Genomic DNA, 19,670 nt, shown 5'->3' on the forward strand with positions numbered 1-19,670 from the left:
CTAGATTAAATGTGTATTATATATATATATATATATATATATATATATATATATATATATATATATATATATATATATATATATATATATATATATATATATATATATATATATATATATATATATATATGAAGAGTTCAGATGCAAAAACCTCTAAATGCCATCTGAAATCTTCTTCTAAAATGAGCATTTTTCTCAGTCTCCTGTTTAAATACTGTTATATGACTTTAAGGACAATGAAAATAACCTATTCATCACCATAACAGTAAAATATCTGAAATGACACAGGAAAAAATAGAAAAATGCTCATTTTAGAAGGTGATTTCTGATGCCATTTAGAGGCTTTTGCATCTTGCATATATATCATTAAGTTCATTAGCATGTACATGCTTTATAATTGTATCTTTGTAACACGTTACAGCAACATTACTTAATGTTAGTGTATTTAGTAACATGAACAAATTCTGAACTGTACATTTATTACATTAATGTAATAAAGTCATGTACTGTTAGTTCATGTTACCGCTCAGTGCATTAACTAATGTAAGCAAGCATGACTGGATTTTAATAATGCATTAGTAAATACTGAACTAATGCAACCTTATAGTAAAGTGTCACTGATGTCATTTGTTTCTTGATGAAAGCGACTAACGCAAATGACAATATTTATCCTCTTCAGCCCCAAGGTGTTTTTTTATATGCATTTTTTATTTCTCTTTGCTATTTGGGCTTATTAGAACCTAATAAGTATAAAAATCCAAGTATCATCTTTTGATATGATGTACTTTTAGAGAAAAATGATGTCCATATATGTGGACTCGTGGTCCGAATTGACATAAAACACTTTTTCCTGAATTTTTTAATGCATATTTAACAAAGAATTAAAAATTTTTTAACTTGCTTTGACTATCAGAGCGTAAAAACTATTTTTTTTCCATTTTAGACAGTTAAAAATAGTGTTTGGGACATTTCATATGCTGCAAAACAGTCTGTAACGAAATATAAAACATTTAAAGCATTTTAAATAGCCACTTAAGAGCTATTGCTTAAAAAAGTGCTGTCCACATATGTGGACAATCAAGCCCTAAGAGGTTAATGTGATAATTAAACATTTTAAAGCACTTTATCTGCATATTTTTAAATAGATATCTGATATTTGAACATTGATCTATGCAGAAAAAAAATCCTTGTATTTGTGATAAATATTTAGTGCTGTCAAAAGATTATTTGTGATTAATCTCATCCAAAATAAAAGCTCGTATTTAAATATATACATGCATATACATACATGCAGATTTTTTTATTTATATTATATTAACTTAATATTTGTATCTTAATGCAAATTATATATGGAAATATTTTGGTTTTGTATTTTTATATACATTATATTTATAGATGCAAAAGTATTTATACACTGAGTGCACACACATTTAGTAAATACAAACTTTTATTTTGGATTAATCGCTAATAATCGATTCACGGCACTAAAAATACTCATATTTTTCCCCACTGAAAAATAATGCTTTTGACTCAGCGTACTTAAACCATGCAAAACAAGAGATTGTTTTAAACCCATGCTGTTTTATAAGGTTTGAAAGGTCAAAACGTGCAGACTGTAGACAACAAGCAAGCATTGTTCGTTCAGGATGATTTTTGTTTGTAGAAATTCACAAATCATATCTTAAAGTGAACTAAAATGAATGCAAAATACTGAGCTGTATTTGTGTGTGAGCGAGAAACAAATACCATCTTACTTTTTATTAATCTCACATCGCTGTTGGAATGTTTCACAATTAATATATATAAAAAAAGGTATTTTGGGAACATGTAAATCACATGCTGATGCAAAACAGTAATGCACATCAATACACAGCTGATTCCTTGAACTGATATAGCAGGATTTCACACAGTGCTCTATTTTAAGTACAAACAGATGTATTCTGATCAATAAGGGGGTCGCTTGGCTATGTGTTTCTATTTTGGCGAACGTATAGTGTATTAAACAAATAAATACTAGCAGTAAATAAACTTTTAGTGACTTTCTAATTATTCTAGCTCATAGAAAAACCCTTATACAGTCTGATATACATTATGGAAAGCTGAATTATATCATTCAAATAAGGACACTTTCATTTGATTTATTTTATACTATGCCGATATAAATATATATTTATATATATGCTTTTTGTCAAAATATATGATCGATCAGACAAGAAATGACACAAACACAAGTTATAAATAAGTGTCCACGTGTGGGTCTGTTTAGCGGCAGCCGCATCCCTCGACCACCATCTCCTGATAGTTTTTCAGCACCACCCTGTCCGTTTCGTCCAGGTAAAGCATGGAGATTGCGCTGAGCTCGGTGGGCACGCAGCAGGCTTTGGGGATATTGGTGTTCACCGAGTTCACCAGCGTCTGTACGATCGCGTGATTTGTGGAGTTGAGATGATCGGCTAATGGAAAGGGACACTCTCCGTGACAGTAATACGCCTGATATCCAGGGGGCGCCACGATCCAGTCGTTCCAGCCTACGTCGCTGAAATCCACGTACAGCGCGTGTCTCCGGCAGTTACGGTTACGCTTTCGACCTCTCTGTTTAGGGCTGCGTTTCGTTCGCCGAGTCAGCGGGTGACTTTTGCCGTCATGCCCGAATGTGACCAGCAGGGGGCGAAGCTGGTTCCACTCTTCATCCGGAAGAGGATGCACGGAGCGGCTTACGCGTACATGTTGTCCCTTTTGACTCGGGCTTCGCTTTATTTGTACAATCTCCACAGCAAGGCCGTGATTGGAGCGTTTTTCCTGGGTCCAGCGTAGCACTGCAGGGCTAACATCGAAACTTTCCCATTTAGTGGTGTTGTGCCGCACCAAACGTGTGTCCAGGAGCTGCGTGATGAGCTGTCCTGCCCGCGGCGCCTTCAAAACCTCATATATGTTTATCCGATGCAAACCGTGGTCTCCGGTTTGATCAGGGTCTAAGAAGGCGTCATCTATTTGTTGCCTGTAGATGCGAAGCTCTGCGGTGGATATGAGTTCGTCCTCTGGGATGCTGCTGAGATTGAAGACGAACCGCAGAGGAGTCTCCTGGGAGTCGTCTGATGGCAGATCCTCAAGGGGCTCTAGAAAAGGACAAAAAACACTAGTCAAAATTAGAAACTGCTCAGAAACCTCATTGATAGAGAGCAGTGGTGCCCAAACTTGGTCCTGTAGGGCCGGTGTAGCTCCAACTTGCTTCAACACACCTGCCGAGAGGTTTCTAGTATATCTAGTATGAGCCTGATTAGCTGATTCAGGTGTGCTTGATTAGGGTTGGAGCTAAACTCTCAAGACACCGGCCCTCCTGGACCGAGTTTGGACACTTCTGGTTTTGAGTTTAAAGGGATCGTTCACCCAAACATTTGATAATTTGATCACCATTTACTCACCCTCAAGGTCTCAAGGTAACTTCTGCTGAACCTAAATAGATAGTTCACCCAGTAATGTAATCTCTGTCATCATTTGCGCTCTCTTCACTTGTTTATAACCTATTGGAGCTTCTTTGTTCTGTTGAACATTCTGATGAATGCTGGTTGGTTGTACCCAGTCATTTGTTCCTGCTATGGAAGTCATGGGTCCCACCAGTTAGCATTTTTCATCTTCTTTTGTGTTCAGCAGATGAGAGAAACTCATAAAGGTGTAAAACCACATGAGTGAGTAAATATTGTGGGAATAATCATTTTTGGATAAACTATCCCTTTAAGAATGTTGGAAACTAGTTGCCATTAACTTCCATAGTAGGAAAAACAAATACTATGGAAGTCAATGGCTGCCGGTTTCCAACTTTAGTCGAAATCTCTGCTTTTAAAGGTATAAATTTTAATGATGCAAATGTAAATTGTGTTTTAAGATAAAGCAACTTCATTCAAAAAAATCTGCAATGTATGTCAAATATGTTCATCAGGCTTCTGAGGAGAGTTTACTTCCAGAACCTTTACTTTCTCTGTTCCTTAGCGGTTGAATGATCTCCCCAAGCCTCAGTAACATCTATAATGTTTTGAGGAAGGTTTATTTGCTCTCATTATGTTTTGAAGGTACAGAGTTTTAATCATTTCATTTTACTAAGACATGTTACTGGAGGTACAGACGGATGACTGATAAGTAGTTACACTTTTAATAAGATGATAAGAAGCTGTCAGAATGACATTTTACATTTTGGAAAAATAATATATCAGCATCTGCATAGGTTTCCTTGTTTATTTTCTTCGCTGTTTTAACTGTACCCTACTATAGGAGCCAAAAGCAACAGATGATGTTTAAAAAACAAAGTTTTTAGGTTATAAAATTGTCATTTGAAGGAAATATTATCTTCTTATTTCATTTCATATGCCAGACTTTACAAATTCAGACCAAAAGCACATGCCACGATCATGTCTTCTATTAAAGTGCTTAATAAAGGGTTTCATTTTTGAAAAATATTCAATAATACTGTAATGAATAATGTCAAACGACATTTTTACATTACATATTTGATTAATTTTAAAGGTGCTGTATGTATGTGTTTCACTTCACTAAAGCATAAAAATACCATAATATGCTTGCAGATGTTTAAGAAATATGCTAAGTGAACATTCTTGCTTATCTGAAAAACAATGCTCACGTCAGATATTCTGCTTTGAAAATGTGTTATGTGCTGGAATACTCTTTGCTTTGGTCATTTAACCTGCCCACTGCCACTGTAGCCAATTATATTTCAGCACCCTGGGTTGCCTTTATAGAAAACAGCATAACAGCTCTCAAAGTGTGCGTCCGTGACTGAAATACGACCTCCGGTGGACAGTAGCAGCCTCTGAAATGAGCCGCAGATTCAGAGTTCCACATTAGGTGGTTATTAAATAGCAAATAATATAAATATTATGAACATAAACATTAGGTGAGCAGGTTACATTATAACCTCATGTCCTAACAACAAGCTACATGATGAGATTTGCAGTGATAAGCAATTTGGCTGTTTGCACCAGACGAAACACAACAGATATGTAAATACAGCTATTCAGAAGCACAGAATAGTGCACGCACTGCACTCCAACGAAATGGTGAGGTTTAGAATCTAATTAATACACATTAAACCTCTTTAACATTATTAAATGTAGATGCTGAAACACTGATATGTGTTGGTTTGCACTGAGTCTCAGTTCTAAAGTTCAATTTCAGACGGTTTATTTAATTTTCAATATCTGAGGTGAACTATCTGCTGCTGCTTTCAGTAGTATGACAATAAATGTCACCTAAAATGTAATTCTAACTCACATTTTTAGTATTTAACACTGAATAAAGCACATGAGGTGTACCTGGGGTGATCGTTGTTCACCTGTGAGAAATAGAAGCCATTTCTGAAATAGAAATTTTAGGTATTGGTAAAGACAAAAACTCCTTTTAGTATGGAAAATATTCCTTCTATCGTGTGTCGTTGCTTTTAGTTAGAAAACGGTTCAAATGAGCCTTAAATCAGCCTTTAGGCTCGATAGTCTGACACACTCACGTCAATCTGTCAACCTGCACTTGCGTGGACTCCTCAGAGGAGGAGCCGAGTGAAAATGTGTTTTGAACCAGGAGTGTAATACCTAGTTCAGCCACTGGGTGTCAAACTTACATACTGCACCTTTAAATTAAAGCTCCAAACCAAACTATATATATAATATATCGTCAGTAAAAAATAAGCAAGCAGATCATTTTTAAATATTGATCCAATCTACCATTTGTTAGTACAGAACGTGCTTTTGTTTCAGTGGTCTTTTTACTTTTCTTCTTCGTTCATTTTTTAATCTCAACTCTGAATGATTTAAATCCACAGCTTACAACAAGTAAAATCTCCAGAATAAACTGTTTAACCATGCTGATGGTCTCGGGTCACTTTAGGACTGAACGTGTATTTTTCTGAAGGCTTCTGGGAATTCTGTCTGACCAGAGACCACACGGCTGGCAGCAGGAGTTTATTTAGAAATCTGTAGAGTAACATTAAAATAATTGCATGTTGAGGAAAGTCCCTCGACAAGATCCACATGACAAAGTATGAAAGCTTTCGAAAAAGCTCTCTAAATCTCATCGAGAGCACAGCTAAAATGTACTTTCTCCTTCAGTATTTCTGTCTTGTTTATTATCACAACAAATACTCCAACATTCAAACATCAAGATACATTCACGGTCCATGTTATTGGTACGTGCATGTTATTGGTTTTCTCGTTTTTGATCGTTCAAAACAGAAAAACGAACAAACGGTAAAACATAAACAACAAACAAACATAAACAAATATTTGTTTTTGTTTTCGTTACATTTTGTTTTCACACACAAAATTAAAATGAGATGAAACCAAAATGAATAAAAAGCTTTAAAATCTGTGTGGGCGGGGATTATACACACCCCCTCTCCGTTGATTGGTCCACCAAACATCAAACCGTGCCGCCATCAGCTGTTCCTCAGTTTGTGCAGCGGAATAAAGCTGCGGTCACACTTTCCTCCCATGGACTTCCATTCATACGCACGCGAATGCGTCAGACCGGAAACGCAAGGTCATGCGTCAAGTTTCGCATGTCGCTGCGGTGCAAAGTTCAAGCTTGGTGAACTCTGACCTGCGAAATCGCATCGCTTGACTGCGTGAGACCAATCGAGCATCAAAACAGGACCTCTCTGGACAGAAATTTGAAGCATGGAGCAATCGCTCGCTTTTTTTAATGTCTAATCATCTTGTTTAATCCCGCCCCTTTTCACAGCGCCGCACGACAGAATTTCGCACACACAAACTCTGGTGTGACCGCAGCTTCATGTCTTAATTTATGGACTTCTGTTTAGGCAAATTCAGCAACCGAAAAATAAATTTCAGTTCACTCAGTAGCAAATCTTATTGAATGAATCACTGATTCAAATGAATTGGTTAAATAAATGATTCATTTATATCATTACATGCTGCCACCTGCTGGCATTTTCAGAATTTTCTATCATTTTGTCAATCACCTCTGTGATCAGAATGTTGTGTTTGAATTGAATCCCATCAAATTTTGCTGCTTTATTTGCTATGTAAATGCATTTATTATCTAATTCAACTTTAGAAGCAGATACTTGCCACTTATGCAGCATAATAATGCTATAGATGTCACTTTTTAAATTGTTATCAGCCTAAATTATTCTGATTAAATGACAAAGTTTAGCTTTAAATATAACATTCTCGCTAGAGTCGAGGGAAAAAATCTAAACCTCATCAAAAGCAAAGAGACATTTGATCAGTGTCAAATACTGTAAAAATACTGGTCGACCAATCAGCGGAGAGGGGGCGTGAATAATTCCCGTCCACACAGAGAACAAATTTTAAAGCTGTTTATTCATTTTGGTTTCATCGCATTTTTATGTTGAGTGTAAAAACAAAATATGACAAAAATAAATATTTGTAAAAACTATTTTTTTACGTTTAAACTTGGCCTAAACTAAATGTTCATTCGTTTTTCCGTTAAGAAAACAAAAGTAAGAGAACCAGTTGTACGCGGGTACATACACTGACCATTCACTCGAGTCGCAGAATGGTAAAATCTAAAGGACGAACTATTAAAGTAGGATTAGTTCACTCAAAAATTACAATTATTCTATTAATTACTCACGTTCATCTTATTGTAATCCCCTGAGACCTAAAGTCGTTTCTAAAATATAAATTTCAGATGCTGGTTAGGACAAAAACTCCTTTAATATGGAAAATATTCCCTCTATCACATGCCATTGCTTTTCTTTAGAACAGAGTTTAGATCAGCCTTTAGGCTCGGTAGTCAGGCACACTGTTGTTGGTGTCATCAATCTGGTGTGTGTTTTGAACCAGGAGTGCAATACCTAGTTCAGCCACTGGGTGTCAAACTTATTTACTGCACCTTTAAGAACAGAGAACTTTTTAAGGACTCAAAATTAAATTCTGAAGGGGTATCAAAGGGTCTCATAGAATTGAAATGGCATACGTGTTTATAATTAATAACATAATTCTCATTTTTGAGTGAACTAACCCTTTAAAGCAAGAATGCCGAACCCATTTTTGTGTGGTGTTTGATTGTCTGACCTTCATGATGGAATCCTCTCACGGTGTTGGCTCGACTGGTGGATCTTTCGGGATAGTCGAAGCTGACGTGCTGCGCTCCGGCCTCCTCCAGCTCCCCTGACTGCAGGCGGTAGAGGTCGAGCAGATACTGTGGTATGACGGCGCTGTGGCTGGGTCTGGGACGCCTCTGCAGGCCAAACATGTGCAGCAGCGTGGCTTCAAAGTCCCGCAGCAGCTCATGACTCTGAGCCAGGTGAAGAGCCGTCGCTTTCTTCTTCCCTTCCTCGGGTATCAGACTAGCATAGCTGCTTTCTCCCAGTAGGACTTGGCATAATAAAATGACCATCAGCATTCGATTACCAGGAATCATGATGTCTCTGGTGGACAGGACGAAAACATGGGAAACAATAAAGCAAGGATGACTTTGAGGGATTAGCTTCAAAATTCAGAGTATATTTTTACCAATACAAATACAAGGACACGGTATAGAACATATCTCTAGATACAAGCAGAGGAGACAGGTTAAAAATATTAAAACCGAGAGAGAGCTTTTGGATTTATATATTAAAAGTGACCAGGTGTCCAGGTTTAAATGGTGAATTAGATTTCTCTCCTTTTTTGTAACATGTTTTTGTTTTTTTTACATATTTCTAATTACATAATGTTGAAAATGTATGTATGTGCATGTAACTATGTATATTTGTATGTACATGTATGTTTATGTATGTATTTATATTGCTGGAAGCTAGCTCTGCTCACATGGTCGCCCACTGAAGCTACGCAGGGCTGTGCCTGGTCAGAACCTGGATGGGCAACACAATCTCACGGCAATTCGTAACTTTTTTTTAGTGGCTAATTCGTACGAATGCGTACGATCTAATTCGTACAATTTAGTACGATTTGCTCATCCTCCAATGACGGTTGGGTTTAGGGGTGGGGTTAGGTGCCACGCCTCCTTTTTTAAATCGTACCATTTCGTACGACTGAACTCGTACGAATTAGCCACTAAACTGTCAAAACGTAAAATACTTACGTTTTCTCGTGAGATCAGGCTGGGATGGGAGACCACATGGGAAAGCTAGGTTGCTGCTGGAAGTGGTGTTGGTGATACTAGTAGGTGGCGCTCAACCTACGATCTGTGTGGGTCCTAACTGCCTAGTATATTGATAGGGACTCTATACTGCTCAGTGACCGCTATCTTACAGATTAGACTTTAAACAAAGGTCCTGACTAAAAATGTCCTTCGGAAAAGAGTAAGGGCTTCTCCCTGGCATCCTGGCCAAATTTGCCAACTGGCTTCTGTCCATCGTGGCCTCCTAACCTTCCCTATATGATAAATGGCTTCATTACGCTGTCTCCTCTCCACCAATCAGCTGCTGTGCGGTCTGGCACAATATGGTTGCCGTCGTGTTATTGCTCATATAAATCCGCAGATTTGTTTTTATAAAATTCTGCGCAGAAATAGTAAAAAAAAAAAAAGTGTCTGCAGATTCTGTTCTGGCCTGGCTTATGAGTATGGAATCAGCGGACGTTTTTTGCTATTTCTGCGAAGAATTTTGGTAAAAATCTGCAGATTTCTGTGGAATTATTTTGAGAGTATCGTAACTAACACCTATATGACAAAAAAATAATACCTTTTTAACTTTTATTTAATGTTTAAAATGCAAATCCAATTAGATTCCTTTATTTGGTAAACAAAGCAAGTCTCTCATATAATATCTCTACTAAAAGACAGAAAATATTAGTGTACAAACTGCACTGTACTTAAATCATATTTTATTGTCACATTAGTCAGCAATATTACTGTAATTAATTTAAAAACTAAATAAAAATACTCACACACATTTCAAAATTACACACATTTACTCAAGTAAATAAACAGAATTAATGATGATTTCTGCTGAATCCTAAAATCCTAAAAGATTCCTGAAATCCTAGGCTAAAATCGGTGATCTTTGATCATTGGTTTGGCATGTTCACAGACAGCCGCTTAGTGCCCGTTGCGATCAGATTTTCCCTCCGATAAAGTTCTGGCAGTGTCAGAAGATTTCAGACACTTTCCTGCAGTCTGACAACAGCTGCGATAAGCGTCAATCCAAGAACCAATAGCAGCGCCGAATCTGATGACACAATCCAAATCACTGTGGGGAAATGTCAAAACAGTTTTTCCTTCCTGGTTTTATTATTGAGACACGCTGTAACACGCTGTGCGGGATAGTGAAAGTGTCACAGGTGAATGACGTCAAACTCCGGGAGAGTTTTTTTTCCGTGTTTGGTGTTATCAATATATAAAGGGTTAATGCTGCCAACTGATGATCAACAGAAAAAATTACAACTTCCCAACAGGGGAAACAACCAATAATCAAGAATGCATGATTATATGGTGTAATGGCTTTGCAATCAAGAAAATTTATTATAATGAATAGTCAATAGGACAAAAACATGGTGAAAGGGGAGTACATTTGAACAGTACACAAGGGTTAACTAACCTACTTCAAACAAGTAGTTGAACTAATAGTAAAACAGTCTGAAATGCATGTGACGCTTTAAGACTGGTTTATACTTCTGCATCGAGTGATTGGCGTGACTCTCAGCGCCTGCCTTGTGCGTAGCTGTGCATTTATACTTCTGCATGCCGTTTGTGTTGCTCTGCAATAACACTTCTGAAACACTAGGTGGCAGTAGGGTTTTATGTTCCACTGTGTTGAGTTTCTTTGCAGGTGTTTTGTTTTTCTGAACGCTACCTTAATGTACAAGTAGCTCAAACTCGCTCATTCAGAGGCGGGAACCGGCAGACGTGCAACAACATTAATCATAAGGTAAACACAAAACAAAAGTTTCCATCTGGGGTCCGTTCTTCGTATGTGGATTACTCAATTAGCTGGATTTGGGTATTGATGATTTGACACGATCCAGGATCGTTTCGTTCTTCAAAACTGATCCGAGATTTGTTGTCATAGCAACAGTTCTGGTAGCTCAAACCTGCTTGGGAGCAGGTTCATTTCATGTAAACAGGATTAGATCGAGTCAGTTGATAATACTGAAAGTATGTACGGAATTCTTATATTGTCTTACAGTAGTACCGGTAGTTATATCCACTTGGGAAAATAGTAAATATATATTTGTAACTACATATATGAAGTTAATATATATATATATATATATATATATATATATATATATATATATATATATATATATATATATATATATATATATATATATATATATATATATTAATACAACTTTTGCAATCTGACTCTGAAATAAGTACAAAGACTGCCACCTGGTGGTTCAAAGAGAAAATTTATTGATATTAACTTTTTAGATCGCTTTAGTACAATTTGTGTGTAATAGACATGCACAATATGTAACTTTTTTAAAAGCAATAATACATTTATGCAGTCATGAACATGTTTCGACAGCTAATATGATGGTGATTTGATGCTTCACAAAAATTGTAGACGCCTTTACCAATAAAATGCTTTTGTAAACATCCAGTTATTCTTTACACCGATTAAGAAACCGGCTACAATAATACTACTATGGCTACTATAATAAAGAAAATCCGCTCTAACTGTAAAACTAAATAAATTGCTAAATATTCTTGACAGATGAAAGTGTAAAGCCTGCAGCCCACAACAAATGACAAAAGTTATTGCGTATCATGTTTAACAAACCGTTTACTGCTAATTTTATATAATTTTGCTCACATGGATAATTGAATATTAATCAGATGATGTCATTATGCTGCAGTGCCGTCAGCCAATCGTTGCATTGCTGATCATGATTTCGAGGATCGATAGATCTGTCCTTCACAACACACGCAGCGATCTCAGATCAGTTTATCCAGACATTTTAATCTGATTCGCGAACATGTTTGAAGAACTAAATTAGCCAGAGATCAGTTATCAAGATGAACAGATCCAGGATCTGCCAAATCATTTTAGATCATTTAAGCGAGGTACGAAGAACAGGGGTCTGGAGCTTCTATGTGACGGCTGTACAGAACTATACGTATGCGCTCAATGCAGAAGTATAAATCAACCTTAAAAATTGAACACCAAACAAAACTGTGGTGGAACGTAGCTTAAATCCATTTTTGCTCAGAAAAACAATTGTAATGACAAGGCAAGTGACACATTCAATTATCCATGAAATTTAAAAGTTGAAACTATAATTATTTTGTCCTTTATTTACAGCTTCAAAAAATATAGTAATTTGTAAATTTATTTGTTTATAACAACCCATTGAAAAAAGTCGGTGTGTATCCTTTAAACACACCAACTCTTCTCAATGTGTTGTTATAGACAAAGAAATTTACAAATTACTACCCCTCTATATTATTTACCAAAACATATGAAGAGTTCAGATGCAAAAACCTCTAAAAGCCATTTGAAATTTCCTTCAAAAATAAGCATTTTTTATCAGGCTCCTGTCTGTAGCCTCAGTAACTTTAAGATTATGGCAAAGAATACACTCTTTTAAAGATCTTGAAAATGAAATAACTCAACATAAACATAAGAGTTCCATGGAAATGGAAATTTCAGATGGCACTTAGAGGTTTTTGCATCTGAACTCTTCATATATATATATATGTATATATATATAATATAATTCACACTCATGTCAGTCTAAAAATTGGAAAAAGTCTAAAGGGTTCAAATGACAGCAATCTTTGGTTTGAACCATCTTCGGTTCCCCATTATAACATTCAGTGAACAGACGATAATACAAAAATCCACTTTTATGTAAAGATAATAATCCAAATCTCTTTTAATATTCTGAAAAACCAAAAGAACCTTTCATGAAATGGAAGATTTTCTATGACTGTCAAAGCTTCATCATGGAGCTATCAATACCAATAAGCAGCCTTTATTTTTGAGAGTGTATGAACAAAAAGACAGATATTTTCAATTTTCCACAAAAATACTAAAGTCACACAGATTAGGAAAGACAATAAAGCACTTCTTGTTTTAGCTGAGCTTTCACTTTAAACTTCAGAACAAATGCAAACCTCAAGTTTCACAGTCACAACTGATGTCAGACAAGAAAACCCTAGACTTTTTCCACTTTTCCATATTACTTTGTATTGAATAAATCGTGCTTTTCCAATATTTTTTATATCATGCTGTTTCACAATAACAGCAGTCTTCAGTTTTCAAATGCAATGTAAAAGCTAGCTTCTATTATTAGTGAAAAAAGCCTTTTAATTTGCTCCAAATATTGAACAACTGCATAATACGATTGGATAGGGATAGGAGTGGTCGACTTACCGACAGAAAATAAAGCATGGGAAAACAGTCCATGTTTGTCGAGAGGTGATGCAGGACGAGCTCCTCAAGCGAATGTTACGTGGTCCTGGCAGGCTGTTTGAGAACCGTGGGGAGATCCTTTTCCTGAAAGACAATGGTATATTTGCTGCTTAACATGTCATTACAGCAAACATTGTAGTAAAACTGATTCATGTTGCAAAACAGGAGCCAAATTAGCCACTAAAATGCTGCTTGCGCAACACATTAGTTATGTCCCAAATCAGCCATGTAGTGTAGAGTTCAGTGTCATCCCAAATAGATCACTTAAGTTTTTATTTACTAAACAGAAATTCAAGTCGTTTCCCAAGCAATGTTTAACGGTTGCCAAATTAGGGAAATAAACCCCTTATCATGACTACAGCTACATTCAACATCAGGAGATGATATCTAAAATAAATAAAGTAATCCAACCTCAGTGTGCGATAGCGATAGTGCATGAAGTGTTCAACTTAAAGGGGACCTATTACGCCACTTTTTACAACATGCAAATTAAGTCCCTGAAGTCTCTAGAGTGCGTGTGTGAAGTTTCAGCTCAAATAACACCATAAATAATGTTTCATAACTCTTTAAAACTGCCCCTTATAGGCTTTGATACAAGTTGTGGGGTTTTGGTGACTGTCGCTTTAAATTCAAATGAGATTGTGGTCTTTTCAGAAGAGGGCGGAGCTACATGCACTAACGTGTCATGATAGCGGCAGAATCAAAACTCTACTAGTGGACAGCTGCTTCTCACTCAGGGCCGTTTATGCTAATGAGAGATTGTCACAAATGGGCGGGGCTTTCCCCCATTGATGACATGTTCAAAGGTTGAATGTCAATCAAAGTGTTTCTGCAGACTGTTTTTAGCAAGTCTGATTATAAAAAATACAATGAATACATTTTTACTCTGCTATATTCACACACTGCTGACACAATTGTGTTTATACAGTGATTTTTGCATAATATGCCCCCTTTAAGTTTAACAGTTCATAAGTGCATCATCAGGGTATTTAAGGTGAACTTATTCTTTTTAGATTTTATAAAATTGTCATTGATTCCAGTTGTAAGAGCAACAAATAACTTGACTTTTAGTTGATCATTTGGAAAAGTGGCAGAAGGTGGATTTTTCAGATGAATCATCTGTTGAGCTGCATCCCAATCATCACTAATACTGCAGAAGACCTACTGGAACACGCATGGAGCCAAGATTCTCATAGAAATCGGTCAAGTTTGGTGAAGGAAAAATCATGGTTTGGGGTTACATTCGCTATGGGGGCGTACGAGAGATCTGCAGAGTGGATGGCAACATCAAAAGCCTGAGGAATCAAGACATTTGTGCTGCCCATTACATTACAAACCACAGGAGAGGGCAAATTCTCCAGCAGGATAGCGCTCCTTCTCATACTTCAGCCTCCACATCAAAGCTCCTGAAAGTAAAGAAGGTCAATGTGCTCCAGGATTGGCCAGCCCATTCACCAGATATGAACATTATTGAGCATGTCTGGGGTAAGGTGAACGAGGAGGCATTGAAGATGAATCCAAAAGATCTTGATGAACTCTGGGAGTCCTGCAGGAACGCTTTCTTTGCCATTCCAGATGACTTTATTAATCAGTGATTTGAGTCATTGCAGAGATGTATGGATGCAGTCCTCCAAGCTCATGATGGAGTCAGACACAATATTCATTCTGTTTCCACTGCAGCATGAGCACATATTCTATACTGGACATTATTGAAGGTTCAGTGAGCAGACTTTAGTCTGAGCAGAGTCGGACCTTACTGTCCTAATTAAAGAATTAATAATCAAGGCATGATCATATTTTATTCTGGTCAAATAAGCATAATCTAGAGGCCTTTGCCTTTCATATAAGCCACTTCTGATACCAACTGATCAACTAGAAGTCAAGAAGTTATTATTTGTTCTTCCTAAAACTTGCATAGGTGACAAGACTTTTGTCAGGTAGTGTACTATTTATACTACAAATTGGTGTAGAATAGTGCATAAGATTGCGATTTGGGATGCACCCATTATCTGTACCAGACTACCAGGTGTCAACACCTCAAAGAACAACAATTACGATTTACATACAAATAGAGGTTCGCTGGTCAACAAAGGAACTGCCTATTTTATTGATGGTTCCCTCTTTAAAGAGTCTTTAAAAACCTAATTCATGCATACAAGCGGCACCGTCTCGCTTTTGTCAACCCATAACATTTGTGCCAAACTCTTGAGAGAAATCCTCAATTGAAAAATTTTAACAAACTGAATAATTTGTGTGGCCTAATAACAATCACAAGTGCTCAGTCTCAGAAACAACGTATCCACAGCTGAACTCAATAGCTGAGCATAGCAACGCATGCATTTTGTCATTTCTTGGACTCTGGTTCTTCTGGAGCAAGTCCAAGCATTACAACAGGAATGATGCATTTTAACAAGAACACCGTGTGTGTGTGTGGTCATGAGTGTTATTTATCCCTCTCTCTCTCTCTCTCTCTCTCTCTCATTCTGTCTTCAAAATAAAGCATAATTTCTGATGCTAGTTATACTTATGTGTGTATTATATACCACTAAAGATTGGTGTTTAACCGGAGGCCGGTGGGTTTTAGATTCATAACGTCTGCAGTTTAACAACAACGCAAACAGCTCATTAAGTCGAGAGCAAACCATAAAAATGAGCGTAACTCAAAAGACTTTGATCGGCCATGCCAGAAACCATGTAACAAAGCACAAACAATTGGTTCTTCAGACCACCTACTCTTGTTTAAAAGCCTACAGATACTGCCCTAAATATTTACAGAATCCCTGTTTGAAGACGGAGTGCAACGCATGTGCTTTTTGCAGAGGCTGGGTTTTATGGTCCTTTAATTCGGCGCAGTCATGTAAATCTCACAGCGCTCAACTTTGCTCTACCTTAGCCCCGTTAATGAGATTAGGTTATGCACATGGTCCTTCTGATGCGTGTGGACAGGGTATATGGGGGTGTAAGTTACCAGAGTAACAGACAATGCAGGGCTGCCAATGTTAGGATTTAACCTCTGTCGGGTTTTATTCACAAATCAAATCTGGAGACACACAAGTAGCATTGTGTTCACTTGGAAAATGAGATGCTGAAGTGTGACTAATTGATTGTGCAGTTATATTAAAGGGATAGAGATCATCATTTACTCATCATTTACTCATTTCAAGTCGTTATGAGTTTCTTTCTTATGCTGAACACAAATACAGATGTTTTGAAAAATGTTTGACCGTTGACTTCTATAGTATTTGTTTGGAAGTCAATGGCTACAGGCTTTCAGCTGTGCACAAAATGTCCTCTTTTGAGTTCAACACAAGAAAGGAACTCATAAAAGTCTGAAACCACTTAAGGGTGAGTAAATAGTGAGTGAATTTACAATTTTAAGTGAACTATTCCTTTAAATCCACAACAAATGTATAGAATATGTGTTGTTTAGTACTGGCGGTTCTCAAGTATCCACTGCAAAAGTAAAGTATGCATTCAAAGAAATGACCATATGAAGTAAAAACACAAGTAAAGCTTTCATCTGATTGTGTTTTTGTCCTTTCCATAATAAACTGTATTAAGCAAAACAGTACACTATCATATTGTACCCGTAAACAGCTATTTGTACTTGATTTAACCCATTAAATTTAATTTTGTTGGTATCTATATCCACCAACAGCCCTTTTCTTGCATCAGAAAGGACTCAAGACCCCTACTTCAGACAGCAGCATGTGTCGACTTGTAACCACCAGTGGACCGGCTTCAGCTCTTGCAACAGTGTTTATTCTCTAATAAATATTTGGCATGACATGCTATTTCGACAGTATCTTATTTCTTCACTTTTTGCTTTCCACCTCCTTGGGTTGAATCTAAAGATCCCTGCCAAATGGCTCATGAGGTTGTGTCCCCTTTATGTCATAATGTACCTCGTAAAAGATTTTCAGACGTGTTCTTACGCTTGCCTGAGTGCCATCACTCTTCACTACAACTCATTTAAGACAAGTAATGACTCATAAACATTCATAACATGAGCGAGGTCAAATGCACTGGTTCAGTTTCACACTTTAAGTTTCTGACTAATACCTTTTTTAATGCTAACTTGGGCTAAGAATGACAACATTTATAAGAATGACTAAAAATTATAACAACAGATGTTGGTTTATAAACTGATAGTGATCACTGACTATCAAGTGATGTTCATTTATATTTTAACTGTAATTTAGATGTTACAAATATGCATATTATTGTTTATCAGTACGGTCTACTTGAGCTAGCAGTGTGAATTGTTTACTAAGGCCACTTTACTTGGAATAAATCCGGTTTGTTGAGGGAGTTGTTTTGTGTATTAGTTACGTTCGTTGTGTGTTGTGTGATCAGTGTGGAGCACTTTGGCCCGGCCAACGCTGTGTCGTACAAATGTAATATAATAATACTACTACTATACTTTTTGCTATACCTACTACCATTGTGATTTAGCATGCGTACAACTATAAAAACTCCTCTAATTTGGTATTATCCACCACAATACGCACTAATTTAATTTGAATCAATGGCACATTGCTATATTTGTGTGCAGATGTGCACGCGCTCATCCAGCCGGCTGGTTTCATGCGCGCGCGCGGTCAGGTGTTTGAGCGCGCCGCAGCAGCCAAACACTGAGTATAAACTATATAAAAACTAAAATCAGTCATTTTAACACGCACAGTAGAATTTGTGGACAAACCTCAGTGCTTCTGTGATTGGTGTAGCTTTTAATAATTGCGCCTTCAGACGTGAAGGTAGGTTTAATTGATTATAATGGGAGCGTTCATGTCATTTGAGGTAAAATTGGTTTTATTTTCGCACATTCGTTCATTTTAAATGCTCCCTATTGCTTACCACGCTACTTTAATCGGTCTGAAATCGTATGTAAGTATGACTTAAACGCAACCCTAGCATTATTTATTTGACGGAACAATGTTTACTTTGATGATAATTTGCCTAATAATATGATTTTCCTATTTAGTATTTGCTAATAATATGTTTCTGAAATTATATTAAGATTAAAGTTCAAATATATGCGAATATAAAACCCACTTTACCCCAATTTCAAGTCACTGGAGAGAATAAAGGGCGTAAATGACTTCCAATTACGCGAGAATGAGTGTCACTGTAGCTATATAGCCTATATAAATATAAGTCTTCAATCACTTCTTGCTGTGACTCTATGAAAAGTTTCGCCTGACAAATGCTATTATTTTGAATAGGACTCACCATTGGAAGAGATGCGCACGGTGTTCCTGGATAAGAAGACGGTAAAACGGGTTCTCAAAGGAGTTCGCCTCACATAAACAAAAGTCCAACCTTTGAAGGCACTGTTTAGGTTATTAGTTCCGCATCACGTAGAAGAAACCTGAGTCCAGTGTGAAAGCGGGGGTCTGTAGCTCCAAGAACAGTCGAGAACAGAACAGAGGACATCACCGAGTGACCCGCATCCAGTTCGGTAGGCAGTTTTTATGTGACCGCCCTTATGGAGCTGCTTTGCTTCGCTTTTCCTCCTCCCATACTCTCTCTCTCTCTCTCTCTCTCTCTCTCTCTCTCTCTCTCTCTCTCTCTCTCTCTCTCTCTCTCTCTCTCTCTCTCTCAATTTAGCATGCTGTAGTGGCATGACAAATGTATTGCTAAAGCATTTATAAAGTTTACATTAAAAAGAGCATACATTTTTAAAAAATACCATAGTAAAAACAGCCAGGGATGGGCAAAAATTCATTGAAATGTATTTTAAAATACCAAATACCCCCATTTTAAGTGTATCAAATTAAACTACAAAACACAGCAGCCGCAACAAGTATGAAAATAAAATATTGTATTTTGGAAATACTACAAAATACTTTTAAAAGGGAGCATGACATTTCTTTGCTAACCTTCCATCAATTGGCATATTCAATTAGTCCCTTCACCAATAAACTGACTTAGTGAAGTAAACAAAGTTAGATGGTAACAGCTTTTCTTTGAGCTAGTCGGCTTCTCTGCACCTCATCTGCCTCGGCGCATGAGGAGGTATTCATAAAAATGTGAGTTGTTTTTCTCTTTGATTTTAGTATAGATTTTGTACAAATTTCATACAGAAAGTCCTGTCTTAAAGATGATCTCTTTAATGACTGTAAAACTATAAATCAGATAATGAGTTGGAATATAGCACTATATCTCTATTGTAAAAATTGCCACCATCTCATAACAGTCTTATATATTTAAAAAGGTGATATATGAAAAGTTTATTTAAACGTTTTGTTCACATAATTTGTTTAATCAATCTTTTTTTTTTGCTATTGAAATCTTCAATATTAATGTA

At 36.8% G+C, this 19,670-nt stretch overlaps 1 protein-coding gene across 1 annotated transcript; it reads right to left on the reverse strand.

The window, feature by feature from the left end:
* Positions 1 to 1,720: 1,720 nt before the first annotated feature.
* Positions 1,721 to 18,840, reverse strand: bmp4 (bone morphogenetic protein 4). The gene is made up of 4 exons (XM_056477425.1): positions 18,593 to 18,840; positions 13,322 to 13,444; positions 8,067 to 8,422; positions 1,721 to 3,116 (listed from the first exon to the last, which is right to left on the reverse strand). The coding sequence occupies exons 3-4, from the start codon at positions 8,413 to 8,415 to the stop codon at positions 2,263 to 2,265; spliced, it is 1,203 nt and encodes a 400-aa protein (XP_056333400.1). The 5' UTR covers positions 8,416 to 8,422; positions 13,322 to 13,444; positions 18,593 to 18,840; the 3' UTR covers positions 1,721 to 2,262.
* Between the last annotated feature and the right edge of the window lie 830 nt (positions 18,841 to 19,670).

Source organism: Danio aesculapii, chromosome 17 (genome assembly GCF_903798145.1).
Source record: "Danio aesculapii chromosome 17, fDanAes4.1, whole genome shotgun sequence".
NCBI classification, from domain to species: Eukaryota; Metazoa; Chordata; class Actinopteri; order Cypriniformes; family Danionidae; genus Danio; species Danio aesculapii.